This window comes from Mustela nivalis, assembly GCF_964662115.1.
Source record: "Mustela nivalis genome assembly, chromosome: 2".
NCBI lineage: Eukaryota > Metazoa > Chordata > Mammalia > Carnivora > Mustelidae > Mustela > Mustela nivalis.
Genome location: NC_139021.1, coordinates 19,114,836 through 19,131,288, shown reverse-complemented (window position 1 = coordinate 19,131,288; position 16,453 = coordinate 19,114,836). Strand labels below are relative to the sequence as shown.

Sequence of the window (16,453 nt, the reverse complement as noted above, 5' to 3'; positions counted from 1 at the left end):
AAAAAATAATCCCTGAATGGTGGAATTTTGCACTCCAAAAATAACAGGGCTTATGGGAAAAAGGGTTTGGGGCAGAAAGTTCAGAACTTGTACTGTCTCAAGAAAACTACCATAATTTTAAACATAGTTTCTAATAACCATTGTAGTAAATATAGAATGTTGTTTTGACAAGACATGAAGTTTGCTCAGTGGACGTGTTGATAGTGAGGGGTTGTGACTTTTGAACTATGGAAAATAAGTAAAAGGAAGATTCAGGTTCTTTGAAGGAATGGGATAGCGGAGGTACATGGCTGTGGCTTGTTGGCCCTGCTTTTGTTCCTCTGCATAAGCTTCAAACAGAAATCCAATTTTTATCATTTTGTTAGTTTCTGCCTCCCATAAAGAAGCTGTTTGTGTGGCCCCACATGAGAGGAGATGACACAAAGTGCTCTCGTGCTGCCTCAGATTTGGGGTCATCTTCAACCCACAGCAAACGAGCGCTTTTCAGTTTTCAGTTGCCTGGAAAACAGGTGACTCTTGGGAAGTTTAGATTACGCTCTTCTTTTGTTTTCGGTGTTGTCTCCTATGTTTGTCGCTGTGCTGGCTTAAGGCTGACTGCCTACTGCAATGGCACAGTCTGATTTCGGAGCTTTGCAATCCTTTGCAATCCATTAGGCTTTTCCTCTGCTGCTCATGGTCAGGACGCCTCCTTGTGTTATACTGAGAAAATACAGCAGGCAATGCACTTGGGCCAAACTGAGGGAGGTGTTTCGTATTATTCTCCCTCAGGTCATTACGCGCAGCTGGGCGGTGTTTTTCACGTTTACCTGGTGTTGGCTAGTAGTCCAAAACTGCATATGAACCAATATAATTTTGGTTTTAGTCATTTGATTCCTTATCTTCACCGATTTGCACATTACACATAGCCATTATATCTATATATATATTTTAAAGATTTAGTTATTTGACAGAGAGAGAGAGATCACAAGTAGGCAGAGAGGCAGAGAGAGGTGGGGGGAGGGAAGCAGGCTCCCCGCTAAGCAGAGAGCCCAATGTGGAGCTCGATCCCAGGAACCTGAGTTCATGACCAGAGCCAAAGGCCAAGGTTTAACCCACTGAGCCACCCAGGTGCCCTATCTAATCTATTTTTGTCTATCAGCTTTCTTTTCCTTCCCATAGGACTCTTGAAATAATTACGGCTTCCTTCTTTTTCTGCAAGAACTCTTATTTTTTAATGCTCTCTTTTGTTTCTTCTATTCATTTCAGTCATAACTTCAGTGGGAGCCAATGGGTTTCCAGTGGGCCGGCTTGTCTTCCTGGCTGAGGTTACTGGGTCCCCTACAGCGAGCTGTGATTTGTTTGGCTGCTGTGGCTGTGCTCTCTTAGTACATGCACAGGTCAGGCTTTTATAAACTCTCGGGCAATGGCAAAAGGGCAGGCAGTGGAAGGCCTACTAGAGTCGGCTTCGGAAGGCCATTTACCAAGTGCAAAAGCCTCCCGCTCTAATTCTCTCCGCATGCAAAATGGAGTTAGCACCTAATGGTAAGGAGGAGCCACTCAGTCCAACATAGCCTTGGTTTAGTTCTAGATGGTTCCGTAGGGTCAGGTGGCCCCTCCCCCACCAAACAGGCTCTCCCATAGTAAGTGAGAGTGAGGTTTATGGCGGTCAGTGTCCATCTTCTTACTGAATGTGATGAGGACTGGGCTCAATGTCATTGTAGAGCACATGGCTCTGCTCTCACCTCTTCAAACTCTGCGGCTTTGTCAGAAACCAGGGCTTTCCTCAGTGAGCCTTTCTCAGCCAAGGAACATGCACGAGACATTGTTTCAGGTGTTCAGGTGATACCAGCTCCTCTCTATTAAAGCTACTGTATCAGGAGCTGGAGGCTTGTTTCATACTGACTCACACCTACCCTTACCCCATCACGAAGGGAGGAGGCTTCTTTTTTGGTCCAAAAGTTTAAAATAGAACTGCCACTTCCCTGCGAATGGGAGCTGTCGACCTGTACCAGGTTAGGCTTTACCACAGACTTTGTGAGACCGAAACAAACACTCATGATCTCAGCTGGCAGCGGCTAAGTCCATGGGCTCGTGAACCAGACTGCCTGGGCTCAAATCCTGATGACCACTGAGCAGTTCACGTTTGTGACCTAGGCCAAGTCGCATAACTTGTCGCTACTTCGGCATCTCTGGTTTTAAACGGGGAGGACTGCGTTGTGTACATTATAGGGTTGCCGTATGGATTACATGAATTTACATAAAGCTGCTGTGTTTGGACGTCTGCAGGTGCTTACTAGCAATACTTCCTCTTCTAAAAGTTACTGAATTTTCCCCGACACATACTTACATCTCAGCTTGTACGTGTTTACCTCTGCGTCTCTGACGCCCAAGTGCACTTATTGACAAGTCGCTCTAAAGCTCCTTTTCCACTCTGCAGGAGACTGTATGCTCTGTGGTGGGGCAAGAGGTGCTGGGGGAAGAAACACGTGATTTCTGTTTTCCCAACACCTAGCACTGTGCCTGGCAAATATGTGTTTGCTGAATGAATGGGAAAAGTGGTGTGAAACTCACTCTTTTGATTGGCTACGATAAGGGAAGAAAAAACAAAAACAAAAACAAACTCCCACAAAAATGACCAAATACAATGGTTTGGCATCTTAATTCCTAAAGAAGAGAGTCTGTGAGGGCTATTTATCTCAGCAGCCCAATCGAAGTGTCCAGCACAAAAGTGAGCCGGAGCCAAGAGGAGAAGATACGGGGGCATCGTGCAGGAGTCTGCAGGCACCACAGGCAGGGCAGTGAGATTTCCAGGGAGCAGACAGGCCATAGTTTATTTGGCGTCCTGGAGACCAAGAAGCTATATGGAAAAAAGATGACTGCACTTTGTAAATACCTCAGCGCAAACCTTACGCTTCTGAGCTGGATGAATGTACCGTGGGAGGTTAGACACAGTCATCGCTGAAAGGAAGAGCAGAGGTGGGGCTGCGTCCCCCGGGTGCGGGGCAGACAGCGATGGCGGAACCTGAGCGAATCCGCACGGACGGGCACTTGTCGGCAACTCTACCTGCACTGCTACCCAGGACGTGTGTTTTCGTTAAATGAAAAACTGAACAGTTACACAAGTAAGCAGTTTTATTCTTAGCATCCCTTACAGCAATTCAAATTGGACTATTTAATAAAATAATTCTATAAAATAATGTATTTTGTTGCAATTTCCTATTAAGGAGTATCCCCTCCCGAGCCTTCTCCATAAGCTTTCAGCTCCCATGTCAAGTTCCTTGTCAAAACGCAGCGGCTGTCTCCCTCCGCCTGGAGCTCCGGAGAGACTCCTCAGGAAGAAGCTGCCGCCACCGCATGGCTCTTTCCTGCCACCGTCACTCTTCTAGAGTCGATAATCTTCAGGTCTGAAAGACAAAATCAACAAGTCTTTCTTTGTGAAATCATTTTCTCCTGCCTGATGAAGATTAGTTTTCAATTTAAAATGAAAGTAAACGGTTCGTTGAGACATTCTCTACAAATAGTAGATTTTTGGTGAAAACCACTAGAGTCAAATCATCATGAAGCAACAATTCCCAAGCTCTTTTGAGAGTATAAATATAAGCTGCCTTGTGCCTGTGCATGAAGGCAGTATTTAAAAACTTGAATTCAATTTCTGTTCCTTTTTAAAATACATACTTTTTTAAAGACCTTTTGATGGAAAGGACTGCTATGATCATTAAAAATCCGTATCAGCATATGGATTTACCCAATCAAGGCAATTTCTGAATGAGTAATATCCCTATTTATATTATTTTATCAGGCAAAATTTAGTTTTCATTATGATACATACACAAATGTATAAACACAAGGCCTCTGATATTTTAATTACATACACATAACTGGTCTTTTCCTCATTCATGCATTTATAGGATTAACCATACTCGAAAGTTACTTCCAGCAGTAAATTACAACAAAAAACACTTTTTCTCCGTTGTTATGATTTAAAAACGGGAAATTACAAGATGTGAAAAATGTTAAAGTGTCCTTTTATCTTTTCCATAGGTGTGTTTGTAGGTGTTGAGCTCACATGGGACTTTCAGAAGGAAGTTTGTAATCAGTAAACTAGATGTTTTTGAAACAGCTGTAAAAATATGATAGTTTGAATTCCTTTAAAAAGTAGATAAACTGTTTGCCCTGAAATAGCTTATCTAGTCCCTTTCTCCACTCACAGCATGTTTTCTTCAACAGAATACGCACAAGATACCAGACAGCTCAGCTATGAAGACCAACAGTCTAGTGGCTGAGTAAATAAACGACATTACAATTTCAAGTTAGTATTGAACTCTGAGGAACAAAGCTCTGATCTGGGAAACCAGCCAAATACGCTTCACCGTAGCAGCCATTCTGTAACGACTAGAGGAGAAACTGCAGAATTTTGTCACCGTTTCTGAAGTCTCTTTCCAAATGTAAAAACTGCATCCAAAGTCTGGGAAACGACAGTGTGGTCCGAGGGCGAATGTGGCTCCGAAATGCATCCTTCTCATCTTTGGCTTGTCGCTCAGTTCGGTGGGAGCAGCTCCCAGTCAAAGACGCCAGCACATTTCAAGAAACCACTTCTGCTGTCGAGCTGGTTCATGTGATTATGACGAGCGGGTGGTGATGAGGCCACCAGAAAGGAATCTTCGAAGCTGAGGTCCCGACAAGAAGTCGCCGCGACTCCACTCAAGAACCCTCCACGTGCTTAGTCACAGTCTAGTTGTTTCCACACCAAAGGTTAATTTAGTAAGTAACAATGAGATGACAAAAACCCCTTTTAGTGGGATTTACAAATAAAACTGGAAATGTGTGTGAAGGGTGTCATCTGTGATATAAAGAGTATGTAGTAGGCAGTGACCTGAAAGCTACAGGGGGCTAACAAGGCCGCAGTCTGTTTCCAGAAGATTTTCTGGTGGCAAGTGAGGAGGATAAAGAAGAGGGCTGTGCTGGGGCTGTCGCGGCGCTGAGCGGGAAGAAAGGGCTGGCTCAGGACTGAAGAGGCATAAAGTACCACGTCGGTGGGGAGGGTGGGAAAGGACGGGGAGAGCGAAGGGGCCAGGGGGAGGGAGGAGGAAGAAACTGCTAGAAAATGAGGATTCAGGGATGGATCTGGATTCTTCCCTTCAGCTTGAAGACCTCTGTGAATGGCAACGGTGCTGATTTTTTCAGGATCGGGAATACAGGCAGAGGGACAGACCAGAAGGGAAGGACCTTGGTTTTGAATAGGGTAAGATTTGGACACGACAAGCACCAGCAGTTAGGAGGTGGGGTTTAGGAGAATGACATGTCAGAGTCTCTACCACAGATTCCTTCGCTTTCGGCCCACTTCTGCAGATCAAGTGGCTCTGCCTAAAAAATCTTCAGGAGTCCTCCGCTGCTTTGTCACGAGTCAAACCCTGGAAGCCAGCATCTAACCCTCCATGCACGGCCTCAACTAACATTTCTGAGTTATTCCTGCTACATCCCTTTCCTTTACGCCCTGTTCCCATTACACGACTTGCTACCGCCCAGATTAAAACTTTCACACCTCTCGACATGGGGACTTGAGCGTTTTTCTGCCTGGTAGACTTGACTAATCCTTCAAAATCCACCTCAAAAATCACATCAGCTGGGTAGCCCTCCACGACCTCCCTTTCTGACTTCGGGCTCCTCTTTGTAAAATTGCCAGAGGATGTCATGCATACTTCTGTTACAGTGTTTCTCAAATTATACTTGCCTTTATTTATGTAAATAAATGTTACTTACGGAAGATGTGCTGAAGGTTAATAAGCCATGAAGTGTACTAACCACTTCACATACATTATCTCATTTTATTCTGTTGTGAAAAAGATATTTTTATCAATACTTTTATCAATCCCATTTTATAGTTCATAATACTGAGGCCAGAGAAGCTGGATAACTAGTGTGACACACAGCTAGGAAGTGGATGAAAGGATCTAGTGCAGACCTTCTGACTGCAGGACTTGCATGTACCATTTCATTCTGACTTCTGGTGGGCTGCTGGTTCGTCTGAAGGCAGGTCCCCATGTAACTGAGCTTAAGCTTCCAGCAATTAGCACTGGGCCCACCAAAAAGCAGACACCGGTAAGATACCTGTCATTACAGTACAGTCACTGCCTTGACAATGCCGCTTTGTTTTACAAACTCATCCTTTCCTTTTTTTAATGGAAACTAATCAGGATCTTTTATGGATGGCTGATCTGCTTCCAGGAAGGGAAGACAGTATCATGGCCAGGGGAATTCAGATGTTGGCATAGCCAGAAATATCAACTCCTACTGGAGGCAATTAATGATATTACATGGTGTTCAGGAGGTACCGTTGTGGGGAAAGTGAGGTTTTTACACTAAATACGGTTTTATTTTTCCGCATGCACGCGCGCACACACACATACATACACGCAAGGCCAGGCACGCATACAATGCATTTATACCGCGTACCTTCTTCCACTAAAAGAAATCCAAGATAAGAAAGGGAGGGGAGGTCTGTTTACCTGAGTGCCCCTCCAACTTCAGTGGGCACACACATCACCTGGGCTCTTGTAAAAATGCTCAGTTAATCTGTAGAGGGGCTCACGATTCTACATTTCCAACAAGCTCCCACGTACTGCAATGCTGGTCCATGGACCACAGTGTGACTTAGCAAGTCTATAAGGTGAACGTAGGCCACGCACACAGAGCTACTCATAAGACAGAGGGGATGACTATTTGAAGATGCTGAAGGAGCAAATAAATAAATTTCTAAAACCATGCTGTGCCTAAGAAAAGGTAACACACTTCTTCCTTAGCTAGAGCTGATTTCATCTGCTATACAGTATCCTTTGTAGTTCTTTACCCAGGAGAGGACTTTATTAATAGACAGTTTTATGCTTTTCTGATGCAATAGTTAAGTAATTTTAAATTATGGTAACAGGTACTGAGGCTGGATATCCTTTTGGTATCTATCATCAAACAAAGATTAAATTGTAGTCAATGTAGTTACTAGATTAAATAATTATTAAAAGGAAGACACTTAACATCTAGTATATTGCTTTTTATAGTACGGATGCTTAAATGTTGTTTGAAACTTTAATGAAGTTAAATGGCTTAATCCTTTGCTAGAAGGATGATGAGCAAATTTATATTCTGTATTTCTTTGCCTTAATTATTTGTTGCTGTTTCAGTGCAAATAAAAAATCATGAAGTTTTAAAATAAAAGATAGTCCTATGTAAGGTTAATGTTTTTGTAAATAACAGTATTCTAAAATAATCTCAGGAAATCTTTGAAGGGACATTTCAAATGCTGTTATAGAAAGGTAATCTCTATTGATTTTTATAGAAATGTTTCTCTTGACAGAAATGTTATATTTTAACAAAATTACCATAACCTTTTCTTTATATATGTAATACAAAGTATCCAAAATTAAATATATCAGAGTTACACTAAAGCACAGATTTTAAGGAAAATGTCTATTTTAGCTGTAACTGTTAAGCTAGCTTTAAGAAAGAAGCAAAGCCCAAAATAAGAATTTACCATACTTAATGAATTAAGTCAATTCCTCTTTCAGGAAGATCAGATTCCACTCCTTTATTCATTCAACAAAGATTACGGAGTGTCACGTCTAGCTGTGGGCACTGGGAACACAACATCGAGCAAGACAAAGTCCTGTCTTTAGATCATGCAGCTTCTCATAGAGGGAGATGCACATACAGTCACACACAGTTATACACACACATATGTACACTTTGACTTCTGAGATGAAAGCTAAAAGTGTCAAGCTTGCATATATACATTTAGTGTAATTTGGGAGATTAATCAATCTTCAAAGAATTAGCCCTTTCCTTAATTCATTTTCTAAACTGTGCTAAAATTAGATAGCTACTAAATGTTCTCCAGCAGTAATTCATTTTGTACTTAATTCTTGCCACTAGCAGAAAACTGCCTTCAAACACTATAGCTTGAAAAATAAAATCGCTTTTTTGAATGAGGAAACAGAACTTAAATATGGGGTGTCCGAGCAAGTATTCTATGGTACTTGTGATTGCTCAGAAACTTGAATGTTAAAATCATACCACCTCTCACAAAATTCTCTCTTTTCTATAGAAAATCCTTTACCATTGACATCTCTATTCAAAATGTTGTCAGCCACTCACTAAATGAAACAGGTAAAATACAGCCACTCATTAAAATGAAACAAGTACCTCTCAGGAATTCAGAGATTCAAATTCTTGACAAAAAAATGACAGAGGCCAACACATTTTAATTATCCTGAAAATGGGGACATTCCCGTAAGAGAATTTATCTTCTGACTTCAGGAAAAATCTTTAGGGAGACTTCAGTTTTCATTGTAAAATGATGAGAGAAATCCATTAGGTTTGTGAACAAAATGAAATATAAAGCTATAAAACACATAGTTTATGTGATGTTTCAGTTAAATACTTAATATTATTTGTCCCATTAAGATAATTTATTTTTCAGAAGAAAAAAAATTTGAATTCCAGTTGTGAATCCATGAAATTTTGTGTAACTTAAGTGTAATAAATCTCAAAAATATCTTATTCTCCCTTGGGTCTTATGTCTTTTCACTCATAAATAATATTCGAACAAAATATTTAAGCAAGAATATTTAGACAGTAGAGTAATCTTAAGAACAATAAAAGGTCAGTTTGATTGAGTTTTAAGTCATTTCCATTGGACTGGTAAAACTATTTAGAGTAAACAATGAGAGGAAATCTGGTGACATTGCATATTCCTTGAACTAAAATTCTTTGAACTGAAGATGTCAGCCGTACGGGAAATTGTGAGGCAGAATAATGGCGCCTTAATCCTCATTTCTCCAGGCACTGTACCATGCACCACGTCCTGATTAGAAAAAAGCCCAACTGTGCTTTAAAAAACAATCAAAACCCAAAATTAATAGGACTGTTAAATTTTTTTAATCTACTTACTGCTTTTTTCAGCTAAAATAAAGAGGAATTGCTGTTACATTCAATTATCATTTTTAAGTCATAAGCTCTATTGGCTTGGAAAAACGGTTTGGTTGCTCAAGTAGAGATTCTTTTTAGTCCTAATCTGTTCATATCCAAAAGAACAGTAAAGTTTAGAATGTCTAATTTGAGCAAAATTCAGCACTGGAAATACTGAGGTATACAGTTTTTGCCAGTGCTGAGCTGGTTGAAATAATGGGAAAATTGGAATGTAACCCTGCTCCTCAAGTCCGGCAAATAACTTCTGTCTGCGAAGAGCAGCAAATTAAGTTAAATCTTGTAGGAAAATGCCATATGACCAGACTAGCATAAAATTATGGAAAATCTTGAAGATGTCCAGATCCCAATTCCTTATGGGTTTTGAAAAGGTAAAAATCCTTCTTTATGGTCTTTAAATATAGCCTCTGATGTGAAGCACTTTTATAAAAGAGGCATAGGTAAAAATATTGTTTTCTGGGTATTAATTTAAATACAACTGAAAATCTGTGGAGATTTTTCGAATTCATACGTTTCCTATGGGAGGGCACGTATAAATTTAAATCACTGCTCTCTTCTAGAGCTACAGACTAAATTATACACGATGCTCACCACAGTCCTTTTCCAAGGCTAATGTCCCCCGCACCTGTGCTCCTTCCATAGTGCTGGAGGCATCACCCAGGAAACACGCTAAACCGAATCCTGCTTTCAGCAGAGACAATTCAGGGCCAATCACGACTGTCTTCCTATCTCTCCACCTCCAGCCCTGCCACCCTCTTCTTTGTAGGCGCACTTCCAACAGCACACTCTGTAGAGGACGTTAAACCTGGGGACGTGGTTTTCTTATAAACATCTCTTTTCAAGATTTAGTGATGCTGAACTTTCCATACTTAGTTTCTATACAAAGGTGAGGGTTTTGCTTAAAAGAAAGCATTACAGACTTAATGAGTGAGGAACACAAAAATGTATTTCTTTTTGGTATTGTTTCACCACTCACTCTGTGGACTATGTGAAGCAACTCAAGATGAAATTTTCCACATACCTTATTTGTCCTAAGAAAAGCTCTCCTACAGAATTTTGTAAAAATGAAAATAAAAAAGTTTAAAATGATCCAAGTTTTATTTTTACCCTACATAATGAAAAGTTTCCATTACAGTGACAGCATTATAATTTCTATGATTACTGTGGTTTTGTAATGTGTTGGCAAAACTACAATGAATATGGAAATAATTATTGACAGCTTTAAAGTAAGTTGACCATTTGAAAGCTACAACCCAGGGAAATGAATTGTGAAGAAAAAACAGTGCTGTTGCTTTTTCTTTGACAAACAAATTCTAAGTGCACACCCTCCAACTATCACTTGCACATGGCAACCACACGTTTATTTTGTACCTTTAAGAAACAACGGATAACTTCATAACCTATTCTAACACAATCTATATATGTACGTACGAGCTATAAAAAATACTAATACACCAAGTATATCAACTAATTTAAGAAGTGAGGTTTATGGGCAATACTTCTCATAGAAGAAAATGACTTTCAGTTATTAAAAAAAGTTGTTTTCTCATAAATATCAGTTTCTTTCCTTCTTGTTTAACATTGTTTTAAAAATGGCTACACAACTAGCATAAGAAAATCTGCATAAACGAAAATTAGGCCTCAGAGACTTTTGTAAATGATTTAAATGAAATCCCAAAAATGGAGCTTTCAATTAAGATTAAAAAAAACTTTGTCAATCACCTAAAGGGTTCAAGGCTTAGTTTTGACTATCATCACTCTTTGATCATTGCTCAAAAGCTTTAGTTTCTACTAGAAAAGCTAATAAACTTACATTTGACGAAAAGCTAATAATAGTTCCAATTTAAAAATGTACATTTCTATACCATAAACCCATTTAAAATTTTATTACTAGGGGAACAAAAACCAAAGCAAGCTAGTTTTGTGTCTGCTGACTTAGGTACAATCCAGGTACATCTGTTTCAGTCAAGTCTCTGCAGATTTCACCATCAGATCTATCTTGACTAAATTCCAAAGACTACATTCCAAAGGAAGATTACATTGTTGGCCAAGCTATTTTGGGTGGAATGAGAGTGTATTTTAAGTAGCCTCCTTCTCCAAAAGGAGAAAAAAAACAAACAAACATTTTTCTCATGAAAGCAAATCTACCAGTAATGAGAAATCCCATTTTCAATGGATAGCCCTGTATAGTGTGTTAGGTATTTTCATTTTTACTCTAATGTCTGTAATATTTAATACTAGAACTTTATGAAATGGTAAACAACTAAAATGGCAACATTCACTAAAGGGGTCAGTAGCCACATGGGGCTAATGAAACTTAATTAAAATTACATAAAATATAAGTATTTTATTTATTTATTTATTTATTTTTTTGCTTCAGTTTATCAGTCACACCAGCCACAGTGTAAGTGTTGAGTACTTGAGTACATGTGTGGCCAGGAGCTACTGTATTGATAGCTCAGATACAGAGTTTTTTCATCACGAGGGAAATTCTATTAGACAGCCCTGACCATCTAAATTGTAATACGTAAGTATATACCACATTATCATCTGGGGAAGTTATATGGCTACCTGTAAGGAAAGATCATATTGTAATAAAGCCCAAAGGAAAGCCTGGTGCCTTAATGCATATTCCTGTCAGAGAGAAATCTGGGATGAAAAGAAAGGGCAGGAAAATACATCTCCACAGTAGTTACTAAAAAAATTCATCAGGTTACTCTAAGTTTCTCTAAAAGTCTCCTTAAAAATAATTACAGAAAAGCCCTTCCTAATTCCATTAATATAATAAAGGCACTTAGTTATCTTCTGATTTGTTTTAAATGAGCCAGGAATCACTTCGTGAAATGAGCAGTTTCATCAGTGCTCTTTATTCAAGATACACAACTCCGAATGCATAATCTATTTGGTCACATATCTGATTAATAACACCTTTAGTATTTCTAGATTAAAAAAAAATAAAGGTACCACATATCCCCTTTGGTTAGGAATATAAATTCATTTATGATGGTGTTTCTATAAAAAAATCAGGAATGACATTCTTAGGACTTCCAGAATTTCATACAGCCTGGTAAACCACCAAAACCCAAAGACTACGTAAAATACTTTTTAGGATGTAACTTTATAAAGCAAACTATCTAAGAACTACATATGACTTAAGTATACTTAACCAAGATGCTACAAGAGGTACTCAGGCAGAGTGGTTAGGACCATGACCCAGGATCATGACCTTAGGCTTGAATCCCTAACCCACCACTTAACAATCATGCAATCTTAGTCAAGTTATTTTTCTTTCTGTGCCTACATTTCCTTTTTAATGGGGAGGGGGGGAAGACATAGATACACAAACACAAAGAAAGAGTGGAAGCTAACACACCAAAATTAGTTAACTAAAGTGAGATTATTTACTCCCTTAATTTTGTATCTTATGCATAGTTTCTACAATGAACATTTAACACTTAAAAAAAAAAAAAGATTTATTTTTTTCAATGGATAGCAAGGGGAGGGGCAAAGGGAGAGAGAAAAGCTCAAGCTGAGGCCCTGCTGAGGGCAGAGCCCGTTGTGGGGACTAAATCTCATGATCTGAGATCATGACCTAAGCGTAAATCAAGAGTTGGACAGTTAATTGACTGAGCCATCCAAGTGCCCCAAACATTTAATACTTTCTTTTTATGTATTTTTTAAAAAAATTTATTTATTTGAGAGAGAGAAAGATAGCATAACCAGGGTAAGGGATAAAGAGAGAGGCAGAAGCAGACTCCCCTCTGAGCAGGGAGCTGGATATGAGGTTGATCCCAGGTCCCTGAGATCATGGCCTGAGCCAACGGCACACACCAAACTGCCTGAGCCACCCAGGAGCCCCCATTTAATACCTTTTAACTTCCCCAAAGTGCAAGTGAATTTTTAATTGAATGCTTGAGTTTAAAGTCTATATTATGTGAATTCTTAGTAAATTAAAGATTCCAGGGTGGTAAATTTAAGCTAGTAAATGTTTTTCATAAATTAGAGATTAATTTCTATTTGTACATCTCTTTAAAAGAAGTTATAAAGGCTTGTCTTCCTAGAAAAATGTTCATATACGTAGGTTCAGTTGTAAATGTAAATAAAAGTTCTATGTAGTTTAAGTAGGAAAAGGCACATTGAATATATCTGCAATAAATGACTATGTAAATCTGTAACAACAAGTTAAATCAAAATTATTTTTCTAAAAGTACAGAATTTATCCAAGTACAGAAGTCTCATGTCTCAGATGCCAAAGTGGGAAGAACTGTAAAGATCATAGCATGGAAAACAAACGGTAAAACCTTTTATTTTCAGAAACTACTGATTTATCTAAATAAGTCACTATAGGGGCGCCTGGATGGCTCAGTGGGTTAAGCCTCTGCCTTTGGCTCAGGTCATGATCCCAGAGTCTAGGGATCGAGCCCCGCATCAGGCTCTCTGCTCAGCGGGGAGCCTGCTTCCCACCCCCTGCCCCGTCTCTCTGCCTACTTGTGACCTCTATCAAATAAATAGATAAAATCTTTAAAAAATAAATAAATATAAATAAATAAATAAGTCACTACATAATCTGGATTAAAAAATGAATTTAAATAAAAAGAATTAAAATAGACTCTTGGGTTTTGAAAAGAAGGCAAATTATTAAGTAGGTATCTATAAAGGTCAAAAGAAGGAGAAAATCACCCTAATTAAACTTAGTTGTTAGACTCAAGTCATGTCATAAAATGTATAGTTCTGGTCATTGTCAAGCAATGAAAACCAGAACCTATGAAGCGATAGAAAATGTACTTCTTTATTTTAGAGAAAAGTATTTATCATGAGGATATATCCTGATAACTAGCTGGTATGCATATCATCAGATATTATAAAATTGGTTTTTTCAATTTTTCATAAAGAGTCTGTTAATCACTCATTTACTGTCAACTGAAAATTGATAATTCAGATGATACAGTGAACAGAAACAAAAGTAATAAAGTGTTTTTAAAGCCAATCAATTTCGGGGCGCCTGGGTGGCTCAGTGGGTTAAGCCGCTGCCTTCGGCTCAGGTCATGATCTCAGGGTCCTGGGATCAAGTCCCGTATCGGACTCTCTGCTCAGCAGGGAGCCTGTTTCCCTCTCTCTCTCTCTACCTGCCTCTCCATCTACTTGTGATTTCTCTCTGTCAAATAAATAAATAAAACCTTTAAAATAAATAAATAAATAAATAAATAAATAAATAAAGCCAATCAATTTCAATGATTCTAGCATAAAGGACTAGTATTAAATTGGAGTATTTACCACTGTCACTTCGTATCTTCTAGAGGTTCTTTCCTAATGTCATTTATAAAAGTTGATACTAGAAAACCTGCTTTCTTCATTTATTTATTCAATAATTATTTGCTGAATGCCTACTGAATGTGCCAGATGTTATGCTCAGGTAAATAAGACAACCTTGAGTTCCCTCATAGAATCTAATTAGAAAAAGACATTAAAAAAAAAAAATTACACAGGTACTTAATTACATTAGAATAAATGCAGTAAATGAAAAGGAAGTGTACAGTAAGTATACTTTATAGCACAGAGGGTAGCGTTTAGAAGACAAGATGCCTATTGTAGATCCAACAAGGATATGTGGTTCCCTTTTTGATCTGTATAAATTCTGTAAATGTTCCCGAGACCCATCAGATGAAGTACTGTTCTACGCACTGAGGACGCAGTGATGAACTAGACGCAGCCCCTGCCCCTCACGAGCTGACCATGGTAATGACAGAGTTACACAGCAGGTGCTGTGGCAGAAGATGGCTAGGCGCTTTAGTCTGGTCTTGATGTTTACACAAGGCTTCTTAAAGGTGGTGGGATCTGAACTAAGGTCTAAAGAATGAGTGAGAGTTATTTCAGAGCATGGGGGAGGGACATGTTGTTTTAGGCGAAATAATGCAAAACGAAGACAAGGAAGATTAAATTGTGTGAAAAAGGTCGACAATCTTCAAAGGCTGCTATTGTTAGACTAGTCAAGTGGAAAGAACTTAAGCTTCAGGGACAGAGAGGAGCCAGGTCACGAAGACCCCGGTAGGCCAGATAAGGAAACCTAGAAGCAATTAGATGGGAGGTAGTACGTCAACACGAAGCAGCTTCTCGGAACTCAGACAGAGGAAACTGTGTAGAGGATACCAAGAAGTGTCTGTTATTTTGTTTTTCTATTTGAATCAAGACTATTCATTATCCAGAATTGATGACTTTTCATTAGATGATATTCTCAAGTTTAGTGAAGCAATCTGGAAAATGGAGAATCACTCTGTTTTAGGTAATTATATGATTTATGATTCTAAGAGACCATAATCAATCCAAGTATTGTCATCCCAAACAAAATATCTGACAATTTATAGGCACTTATGAACACCCTTGCATGTACATAGCAAGGTTTTAAGACTTAGAGACTTTTTGGTTCTAATATCAAAATCTAGAATTTATTCACAGGTAGAAGATGGAAAGAGTATCCAAGGGAGTAAAAAAAAAAGTTCACTCTTCCCATCTTCAAGATCTTTTCATCTGGTTAAGGAAACAGACGGGATACTAAACTGAGCTTAAAAAAAAGAAAAAATAGGGGCGCCTGGGTGGCTCAGTGGGTTAAACCGCTGCCTTCGGCTCAGGTCATGATCTCAGGGTCCTGGGATCGAGTCCCGCATCGGGCTCTCTGCTCGGCAGGGAGCCTGCTTCCCTCTCTCTCTCTCTCTCTGCTTGCCTCTCCATCTACTTATGATTTCTCTCTGTCAAATAAATAAATAAAATCTTTAAGAAAAAAAAAAAAAGAAAAGAGAAAGGAAAGAGAAAAGACTTACGGAGACCACAGTCTCGGGAAAGCCTCTATTTCTTCCTGTGTGTACTCATCTAGACGTCTGGGTACTTGTCGTGGTTGAGGCAGCTCTTCTACTAAATTCTTACGAATATCTTCTGGTATGTCCTAGGTTAAATAAAATTTACGTTTAATTTTCTTAAAATATATCCCTTAGTAATACATTAGTAATATTTAATAAATATTAAAAAATAACAAAAGAATATTTACAGAATGAGGAAAACAATATAATCTTTACAAATCCATGAAAACCCCTGAAAAGTATATTAATGATACAAGTAATTTATTATAATACTGTACCTTATATTTTAATTTTGACAAACCTATTTCTCGTGATAAATTAAACATCTTCAATTCTGAGGACCACTGAGTCACTAAATTCTATCTTTTTTTTCCTCAACTGTTTAATTTATTCCCTTCCTTTCAACCGCAGAAGGCACTGCCTTGGCTGATTCTTACGATTTTTCATCTGATTGAGTGGATGTACTGGGTTTGTGGCTTCCAGGGACACAACCTTTCAATTCAGACTCCATGTTGTTGCCAGAAAAAACTTTGGAAAATGAAAACCTGCTGGATCCTTGAGTCATTGAGCCAACAAACATTAACAGAACTCCTTCTACGAACCAGAAACTATGCTAGGTGCTCAGAATATAAAAGGAAATGAAAAGA

At 38.7% G+C, this 16,453-nt stretch overlaps 1 protein-coding gene across 1 annotated transcript in view; it reads right to left on the bottom strand.

Moving 5' to 3' along the window:
• Positions 1-3,093: 3,093 nt before the first annotated feature.
• Positions 3,094-16,453, bottom strand: part of MRPL13 (mitochondrial ribosomal protein L13) — a 47,008-nt gene continuing 33,648 nt past the window's right edge. Inside the window, exons 6-7 of the mRNA XM_082721780.1 lie at positions 15,771-15,892; positions 3,094-3,383 (exon numbers count right to left, since the gene is read on the bottom strand). Coding sequence (XP_082577906.1) covers positions 3,362-3,383; positions 15,771-15,892 — 144 coding nt within the window. The 3' untranslated portion in view covers positions 3,094-3,361. The remainder of the gene's footprint in view (positions 3,384-15,770; positions 15,893-16,453) is intronic.